This window comes from Drosophila innubila, assembly GCF_004354385.1.
Source record: "Drosophila innubila isolate TH190305 chromosome 3L unlocalized genomic scaffold, UK_Dinn_1.0 0_D_3L, whole genome shotgun sequence".
In the NCBI taxonomy this organism is placed as follows: Eukaryota; Metazoa; Arthropoda; class Insecta; order Diptera; family Drosophilidae; genus Drosophila; species Drosophila innubila.
In genome coordinates this window covers 10,142,394-10,152,472 of record NW_022995376.1, presented here as the reverse complement: position 1 = coordinate 10,152,472, position 10,079 = coordinate 10,142,394, and the positions used below count along the sequence as shown (strand labels likewise).

Here is a 10,079-nt window from a genome sequence, read left to right as displayed (position 1 = left end):
ACTTCGCTTTAAAGTCTCAGTCTCAGTCTCAGTCGCAACCTCAACCTCAACCACATCCCAGCTTGAAGAGTCACAGATCGCAGCTTTCAGCTTGAGTTCAGTTTCAGCTTCAACTTTAACTTCAGCTTCAGTTGAGTCGATTCGAGTTCAGCTCAAGCTCGTAGTAGTTGCTACTGTTTTCAAAGTTAAGATCAATGAGTGCGACGCCGAGTGCCTTTGGCTTTTTAATACTTACTACTATGGAGACCGAACTGGTTGCCTGTTTGCCTGGTTGCTTGGTTGCCTGCTTTGCGATCTGCTTTGCAACATGCCGCAAAGAGCCAACGGTCCAACGGTCCAATGGTCCAATGTGGCGGCAAAGTACAAAGACGAAAACGGCACGGGTTTAGCGCGCTCAGAGTAAAAAGCGATCAGCGTCGACGCTCGGCAGACGTGCGCACATCCCACAGATACAAAGATACACAGCCAACACACGCACACACAGATACAGATTCAGATACAGACGCAGCCACAGATACAGAAACATTTACAGCCAGGCCGGTCTAATAACGCTGCCTGCTGGCACTTGGCTACATGTTTTAGGCCGCGGCATTGCTTTTGTTGTTGCCAGTTGCCGCTGTCGCTGCTTGCGGCTTCATTTGAGGCTGCTTCCGAATTACCTGCGTGGCATTGCAGTAGCTGCAGCAACAGCAACAACAACAACAACCGTCGCTTTATTTCCCTGCCATACAAAGTATTAAATTGCTGCAAACAGGTGTATTCTATGTATGCCTCGCAGGCAGGAGACAGGCCAGAAGATGATGAAGAGGCAGAGGGAAGTAGCAGACAAGAGAGAGAGCAGAACAGAGTATTGCAGATATTAGTGGGGCAATATGGTGTAGAGTAAGGCAGGATGATACAGGACACTTCAGTCCTAAACGCTGTAAAGCACTCTGCAATTAAATTATCAAGCCGAAAAGCCAAAACAACAACTACACTATCAATTTCTATACAACATTCAGAAAATTTTGCCAAGTAATTTAACAAATGTATTAGTTAATCTGCAAAATCTACACAAGTCTGTACAGGCTTCGAAGACAATTGCTTCATAAAAAATGTTGATCAACCTGAAATGTCAAAGTTTTTATTTTTCGCACATATTTTCGGTGTCAGAAAAATGGTCAGCTTTAAATATATTTAACTTTTAAATAAGTTTTTATTTATTAGCATATTTCATACAATTAATAAATTCATATAAAATGTATTAAATGCATTATTATACAATTTCTAAAATTATCTTTGCATTACTTTTGAATTTCATTGTGCTTTCATTTACAATTCCCAAGCAGTTTGAGCTTTAAACTGACGTAATATCTGGCATATTTACCGCTGCTTCCTCAGCTTCCTTTCAAATTTAGCTGTTGTTATTGTTTTTGAACTTTAGGCGCGCTCTCTTTCAAATTGTTTCAACTTCGGCGCATGCAAATCAAACAAAGCTGGCAACAACAAACAATAACATCAACAACAACAACAACAACAAAAACAACGGCAACGGAAGTTTATTTATGCCTGGTCCGATATTTATTTAAGCGTATGCGATAAGCCGCAAAAGAAAGAGATGAAGATAGTAGGAGAGAGAGAGAGAGAGAGAGAAAGAGAAGTTATTGTTATTGTTATTGCTGCTGTTGCTGTTGCGGAAAGTGTCGTGTTAATAAGTTGAATCAGGGGTGAGTGGAGTAATTGAGGCACAGAAATACAAACCCCGCCGTGCCACTCCCCTCGACTTTGCCGCCCCCTTTGCCCCACGGCAACTCAACGCAGGTTGCAGTCTTGGCTCCTTTGATTTGACAAGGTCGTTATTGATTATGTTGCGCTTTTTACTGACACTGTGTAAATATGTGAGCGTAAGAGTGTGTGTGTATGTGTTGCAAATGTGTGTGATTAGTAAATGACAAAGTGGTACAGTTGTAAACTATTCAATTTAAGAAACTTCTAATTTGTTAAATATACTTGATGCTTGATATATAAATTAAAGGGTACAAATAAGCAGATAAATCAATCATTAAAACTCAAATACCATCAATTCATTTTTAATTACTTTCATCATATTTAAAATAAGCGTCAATCGGCTTTATCAATAAATTATAAATAGTTAAATAGACTGATAAATTTATTTGCGCATTTAAATCAAATAACTTTCCTATACACACACACTCACACACTTGCAGGTCAACACACACTTCAGAGTTCATAAATAATTATAGGTAATAAATTGCTTGCAAATCTATTGTGACAAAATATTTATAAATTTTTAATCCAATGCATAGAATAAAATATGAAGTGCACAAGTACAAATGCATTTTAATTAACACACACACACACACACATACGTACGCAGATCAGCTAAAATGCCGCGCACAATCAAATCAAATCAATTCAAGTCACCACGGGGCGTATACTTAATTTTAATAAAAAACAAATTAAAAAGAAAATGAGAGGAAAAAAAGTGGTAAACGCTTAGCGCCAGTAACAGCGACAGCGACAGAGGCAGCGACTGCGGCAGCGGCAGCGGCAGCGGCACTTGACTATTTGCAGCAATTAATAAAAACTGACAATTTAATCGTCGCGACAAGTAGTTGGCTGCCAGCCAGCCCCCAGACAGAGCAGACGCCTAAACTCAGCTAGAGAGATAGAGATAGAGATGGAGAGAGAGAGAGAGAGGGAGAGGTAGGGAGACGGCGCCTTTGTCGGCGTTGCTGGCCACAAGAAATCGGAAAATATAGCAACAACAACAATGAAAGAGTCGCTACAAGCCAAAAGCAAAATATTAATAAGCAGTGCCCGCAATTAATAGCGCAACTTAAGACGCTATATAGGGTAATTAAGCGGCGCTTGTGAACATTTTTTCCTTTGGCGGAGCCGACGACGACGACGTCGACAACGACAACGACAGAGCAGCAGCTGTTGTTGTTGCTGTTGTGGATGTTGTTGTTGTTGTTGTGGATGTTGTCGGCGCTGCCGTTTTTTCTCTTAACAGGTAAACAACAAGTGCAACGTACGCTCAAATCTAAGTATCTCTATCTCAATGTGTGTCTACATTTGTATCTGTGCATTTCATTGAGCGTGTGTATTTGTATGTGTGTGTATTTGTATGTGTGTGTGTGTGTGTGTGTGTTGTATGTCAATGTAGGCACGCGTTTTGTTTACTCAAGCGTAAATCCGCGCAAACACGTAATTTTGTTTTTGGTGGGTCGTGGTTAACATTAGAAGATCGTAGGCGCAGCCCAAAATAAATCGTCAAGCATGTCAATAAGCGAGGGCCGATTCAAAAGTCAGCATAGCAAAAATATTCAACAATTATTTAAAAAAAATTAAATAGTAATAAAGTGTCTTTAATGATTAAATATTATTATTAAATTTAATTAATCCCAAAAAATATAAATCAGTATGAAAATCAATAGGTGATAGGATAGCATTTAATAAACTAAACTTATTTTCTTTAAGTCTTTCCTTAGATTTTTTTTGGAAAACATTTTTTAAATCATTCAAAAAAGTCCAAAATATATGAATTTATTTGATTTTAAATAAATAAATAGGCTGAAAAGTGACTTTGTTATTTTTAAATAAATAATAGTACGAAACGAATTTAAAAGTTTAAGTACGAATACATTCTTAAATGAAACCCATTCGAACAAGTACGGCATTTTTTTTTTAATGTATATATTTTTGGCTAGAAAATTGCTTGAGCAACCCTCGTAGACTTCAATTCTAGCGTTAGAACTCTTGTCAATTTGTAAAGCGGCAAACATCAGAGAGTTGTGTATTTTTTGTTTTTTTTTTTTGGTTTCTTGAGTTTTGTTTGGCAGTCATGGGAAGGGGGAAGGCCCCACAATCCCGCAGCACACACTGCACACTCCCCTGGTCTTCCCGCCACATTGCCTCACTTGTTGCGAGTTTTGTCGGGGCAGCTCTGACAGACAGCAATCAAAAAACGGCAGCGATAGCAAAACTCAGGCGACAACAACAACAAGCACAACTAATAAGAGAGCAACAACAACAAGTATACAAAAACAAAAATAACAAGAGCAACTACAGCTTAAGGCTGCAACTAAAAGCTATAGCTAAAAGTTGAAAGCTTCTTGAGCTACCGTTACATTGCCGCTGGTCAAGTTCGAACCACAACGAACTTGCTCAGCAACTGGTCAAGTTGTCTATGTGTGTGTGTGTGTGTGTGTGTGTAAGTGTGTGTACATAATTGTTCTTGGCTGCTTGTAGGCCTCCACTCAAATTGTCCGTGTCATTTGCATTTTGTCTGCAAATTGTCGTTGCTAGCGGCAACAGCAACAGAGACTGAGGCAGCAACAGCGACTGCGACTGCGACTGCGACTGAGGCAGCGACTGAGGCAGCGGCACAACTTCAAAGCCAAAATAAACATTGATTGAAGATTTCTTTACGATTTCTGAATGGTTATTTATGCAGAGACAGCGGCGCAGACAGGCGGACACAATTGACAGACTGACACACTGAGACACTAAAATCGTTGCCTTTGACTTGACTTGACTTGACTTGTTGTTGTTGTTGTTGTTGTTGCTGTTCTAGTTGCTGTTGTTGTTGGCGGCACGCGTTTTGTTGTTGTTTGTGTTTGTATCATTTACAAATTGCTGGGAAATAGCGTAAAATCAAAAAGAACGCTGCTCATTTTGATTGATGTGCACAACCGACCTTAAGTTCAAAGCCAAGAACAGCAACAGCAACAACAACAACAACTGTAACCACAACAAAAATACGACGCTGATTACCACGCGTCAACGGCCATGACAATGTAAAATGTTTTTATATTTATATATTTGTGTATTGCGGACTATTTGTGGGTACCACAAGTCGTATGATTAATATACAAATTCAAAACAATTCTTTAGTCTAATGTTTGTCTAAATACTTTGCTTTATTATCCGTATTTTTCTTATTCCCACTCTCTTTATTCATAACGCGTGCTCTCTCTCACTCTCTTTCTCTCTGCGTCTCTAAAGCGCACGGCAAACAAACAACAACAACAAAAACATAACGAAATGCGCGGCAAAAATTTCTTTGATCTTATCGCAAAGCTTCTTGCTCGCATTTTGATCAAAGCAAGTTTTTCCGCCAAAATACAAAGGTAACAACAACAACAACAACAACAGCAACAATAACAATAACAGAAAACCACAAGAGCAACAGGCGGCAGCAGCAGCATGACAAAAAGAGAGAGAGCGAGAGAGAGAGAGACAGAGACAGATAACGCGCACGTTGTTATTACGTTGAAAACAACAAAAAGTTGTGAATGAGTTTTGAGCGCAACAGAATGAAAGAGAGAAAGGCAAAGAGAAAGAGGTAGGGATAGAGGGAGAGGGAGAGGAAGAGCATAGTTAGAGGTTAAGCAAAGCTCACTCTCTCACTTCACAATACAAAGCTTAAGAATTTAATAAATAATGTTGTAAAACCAACTAAAGCTTAATTTTAAGGATTCAATTTAAATATCTGAAATGAAAAAAAAATCAATGCATCTGCGTATAGAAACATTTCATTGATGCATCGATTTTTCAAAAGAATATTAAAATATAAAATATTTAAAAATATAATATGAGGTTTATTGATAATGCTAAACTTAACTAATGAGTTTTAACTTAACTATGTTAACTTTTTCTACTCGCTCACCAGATAAAAAAAAATCTTTGAAAGAAAATTTATTTCTGGTTCAAGAACTGGGGTTATTTTTATTAACTTTTCTATGTAGTAAACGTGTAAAATTTTTTTTATAAGTTTCTCAAAATGAAATTAATTTAGATTCCATTTTCTTTTTGGCTGAATCTATTTATGAAAATAAAAAAATTAAGTTATAATTCCAAATGTAAGAAATTATGTATTCCCAAAAAAATCACAAATGTTTCCATGTTTTTCTCATCACTAGATTATATCACAAGTCGAGTTAAAGTACATTTCTAAATTTGTGATGTCACAAACTCTCTTTTAAGTTTTAACATTTATTAATTGTTTACTTTATTCTCTCTCTTTCTCTTTTGTAGAAAACGACGTCGACGTCAACGACGACGCAACTGCGACGCCAGCTGTCGCTGTCGCTGTCGGCATTGTTGCTGCTGCTTGTGCTCAGTGTGTTGCCGCACAACGCCAGCAGCAACAGCATTAACAGCAGCAACAACAACAGCAACAACAACAGCAACAACAACAGCAACAACAACAGCAGCGACAATTTAGAAGCTCTTGGCGTGGCAACAACGCAATTGGAGTTGGAGTGGGAGCATGAGCGGGTGGAGGCGGAAGCGGAGGCGGAGGCCAATGCGAATTCGCTGCCATTGGACGGCAGCAACAGCAGCAGCGGCAAAAGCAACAGCAACAACAACAGCAACAACAACCTGATCCAACGCAAATATATGATAATGCATGAGGCGATTGAAGACGCTCACAAGGATGAGAATCGATCCTTGAAGCGTGCCGCGTTGACCAACACGAGCATCACGTGCAATGATGGCACCCATGCGGGTTTCTATTGGCGCAAGCAACCCAACTCCAAGAAGTGGATCGTGTTCCTCGAAGGCGGCTGGCATTGCTTCGACAATCGTTCCTGCCGAGCGCGTTGGCTGCGTCTGCGGCATCTGATGACCAGCTCCCAATGGCCAGAGACCAGAGATGGTAAGTCACCCTTGAGTCTTCACCCTCTTGAGCTCAACCTAATCTCTGAATTAATCTCTTTCTTACAGTTGGTGGCATTCTGTCGCCACATGCCGAGGAGAATCCCTATTGGCACAATGCGAACCATGTGCTGGTTCCCTACTGCAGCAGCGACTCCTGGTCGGGCACTCGTGTCGAGCCGGTTGGGGATCGGGAGAACAGTTGGCGCTTCATGGGAGCCCTCATATTGCGCCAGGTGATCGCCGACTTGATACCCTTGGGTCTGGGACGCGTTGCCGGCGGCGAGTTGCTCTTGGTGGGCTCCTCCGCCGGCGGTTTGGGTGTCATGCTCAGCCTGGATCGAGTGCGTGACTTCCTGGTCAACGAACGCAAGCTGCAGGTGACGGTGCGTGGTGTCAGCGACTCGGGTTGGTTTCTGGACAGGGAACCGTACACGCCGTCAGCTGTGGCCTCCAGTGAGGCAGTGCGTCTGGGCTGGAAACTGTGGCAGGGACTGCTGCCCGAGGACTGCACCAAGGCACATCCCACAGAGCCCTGGCGCTGCTACTTCGGATACCGTTTGTATCCCACGCTAAAAAGTAAGTTGAGATTAGCCTAAAACATAATACATGGGGTAGAAGTTGATGATAATTTAGTGGCAATGTACGAAACTGATTCACAGGTTCGATCAGCATTAACAGAAAACTCCAAATTTCTGTCTGTCTGTCCGTATAAACCCAAAGATCCCAAAGATTACAAGAGCTAGATCTACCAAATTTAGTATCAATATTCAAGTTTGTTTTAAAATTTCAAGACCGGTATAATAATTTCAGTTTTGGATTTTTAAATATTTACAAAATGAATTTTAATATTGTTAGCTTCTCTCATTTTATAATTTGGTTTAAATTATTTAATTAATGGACTTCTATATACCGGCATTAAATTATTTAATTATTGGACTTTTATAAATAAATAAATACAAAAATTTATTTAAGGAAAATATATTAATATTCGTTTTGCTTCCACTTAAAAAAAATTATCTTTAAAATATGGAATTTCTTTTTCAAAATTTTCCTAGCCAAAATAATTGAAACATATTTTTAAATAACTTGAAATATTATTCTAAAGCTGAGTTTAAAATTATACTAAAATAAAGAAAATGCATTTCTAAATTTCAATAAATATTACAACTATTATTAACCAAACTATTCCCCCTTGAAATATTATTCTAAAGCTGAGTTTAAAATTATTTCAAAATAAAGAAAATGCATTTCTAAATTCCTAGAAATTTTACAAACTATTATTAACCAAACCATTACCCGTTGCAGCTCCACTCTTCGTGTTCCAATGGCTCTTCGATGAGGCACAGATGCGGGCTGACAATGTGGGTGCACCGGTGACGCCTCAGCAATGGAATTACATACATGAGATGGGCGGAGCACTGCGCTCCTCGCTGGACAATGTGAGTGCCGTGTTTGCGCCCAGTTGCATTGGCCATGCGGTGCTATCGAAGCGCGACTGGGTCAACCTCAAGATCGATGACATCTCGCTGCCTGCCGCGCTGCGTTGCTGGGAGCACTCGACGCGACAGCGACGCAAGCGACACGACAAACTCAAGCGTTCCACGGAGCGAACGACGGCGGTGCAGCAGGCTCATCCCCATTCCCCTTCCCATTCCCATTCGCATCCTCATCCCAATGCCAATAACCAAAGACATCAGCGTCATCGTCAGCGTCTGCAGAAGCTGAACAATGTGGCGCAGGCGTCGACGCCGACGCAGGCGCAGCGCAAGCGCAATCATCTCAGCAAGGAGCAGCGCGAGGAGCGCAAGCGTCGACGTCAGGAGCGACAGCGACGCAAGCAGCGACGCCGGCAGCAGCAACAGCAGCAACAGCAGCGCAAGCGTGAAAACGAAGCAGCAAACAATAAGAAAAACAACAACAACAACAACAACAACAAGCAGCGACGTCGTCAGCCGCTGACAGCAGAGCAGCAACTGCAGCGCAAGCAGCAGCGTCAGCAGCGACGCTACCAATTAGTGATGCAGAAGGAGCCGAAGAAGGATGTGCAACAGAAGGAGCTGCAACAGGAGCAACCCATGGAGGAGCCTCAAAAGCGTCGCGCCTCCAACAGCGCCTCCAAGTTGAAGCCACGTCAGCGCGTGCCTCGTGTACCGGAGAAGTGCAACCTGCGTCTGCTGGAGCGTTGCAGCTGGCCGCAGTGCAACCACTCCTGTCCCACGCTCACCAATCCGCTCACCGGCGAGGAGATGCGCTTCCTCGAGCTGCTCACCTCCTTCGGCCTGGACATTGAGGCAGTTGCCGCTGCGTTGGGCGTAGATATGCTTACGCTCAACAACATGGACCGAACGGAGCTGGTGAATCTGCTGACGCAGCAGGTCAGCTGAAGACAAGCGGAAGCGGAAGCGAAAGCGGATAACGATAGAAAGTTGAGCTAAAAAAACTGTAAATAGTTGGCCTGTATATAGATATAGCCATAGACTGTATAGCCCCATCCCTAACCCCTCACCCTCACCCTAATCCCACTCACACTCACACTGTATATACTTCATCTATAAGGGATTACATATATACTCGTACATATATATTTATCCAAATCGAAGAAATTCCAATTCCTAAGCTAAAAAAAAGACATGCGCATAGTACCCAGTAATTAAGTAGAATTTATTTATACACACACACTCACACACACACACACAAAAACACATATATATATATACATATATATATATAGTTATAGAGATACTCGTCGTATTCGTTAACGTATTCGTAATTTATTCATTCGCATCCATTTTTTCTGCGTAAACGAGAAACTAACACAAATGCAACCACAAGACTGTTTTTTATGTTTTTTTTTTTAAATATTTTTTGTGTAATTAATGAAAAACAAAAGAGGACAATTAGAATACATAGTAATTAAATGTAATTAATCTAATTTATTTATAATTATTGCTAAGACAGAAGCTGTATTTTTATTCAATTGCCCGCAAAAAAAAAAGAATGTCGAAAAGTTCAATGAAATTAATTAAATGAAATTGTTAATTACAAATTATGAATTACCTACCTCAACAAAAATTAATTAAACAGCTGCCTAGAACACCATTGCGTACCTGTGCAAATTAAATCAAATAAACAAAACTTAATCTATATATTTATTTGTACTCTATGATTAAACGTTTGCATTCCGTTCAAATTAATCGTACTTAACATATAAATTAATTGTAAATTTATGCAATTATGCCGGCAAAATGAAGCGAACGAACAACTCGAATACTTATACCTTAATACTTATAGATATATGTGTATAGAATCTATCCAACTTAATGCTAAGTATAATCACAACTATTCAAATATGATAAGTAATCAATTAAACAATTACTATTACGATTAATTTGAAATTAGCCTGTACAGAA

General features: G+C 40.3%; 1 protein-coding gene across 1 annotated transcript; it reads left to right on the top strand.

Moving 5' to 3' along the window:
• The first annotated feature begins 307 nt into the window (after window positions 1-307).
• On the top strand, window positions 308-9,287 carry LOC117787023 (palmitoleoyl-protein carboxylesterase NOTUM). The gene is made up of 4 exons (XM_034625463.1): window positions 308-399; window positions 6,381-6,667; window positions 6,736-7,245; window positions 7,975-9,287. Exons 1-4 carry the CDS (start codon window positions 308-310, stop codon window positions 9,051-9,053), a joined length of 1,968 nt encoding a protein of 655 aa, XP_034481354.1. The 3' UTR covers window positions 9,054-9,287.
• The last annotated feature ends 792 nt before the right edge of the window (window positions 9,288-10,079 follow it).

What these genes read in the sequence shown, in the direction of transcription:
- LOC117787023 (XM_034625463.1), top strand. Translation starts at nt 308, where the DNA reads ATGCCGCAAAGAGCCAACGGTCCAACGGTCCAATGGTCCAATGTGGCG. An exon ending in ATGGCCAGAGACCAGAGATG is followed by an intron (nt 6,668 to 6,735) that starts GTAAGTCACCCT and finishes TCTTTCTTACAG; the next exon opens with TTGGTGGCATTCTGTCGCCA. An exon ending in TTTGTATCCCACGCTAAAAA is followed by an intron (nt 7,246 to 7,974) that starts GTAAGTTGAGAT and finishes TACCCGTTGCAG; the next exon opens with CTCCACTCTTCGTGTTCCAA.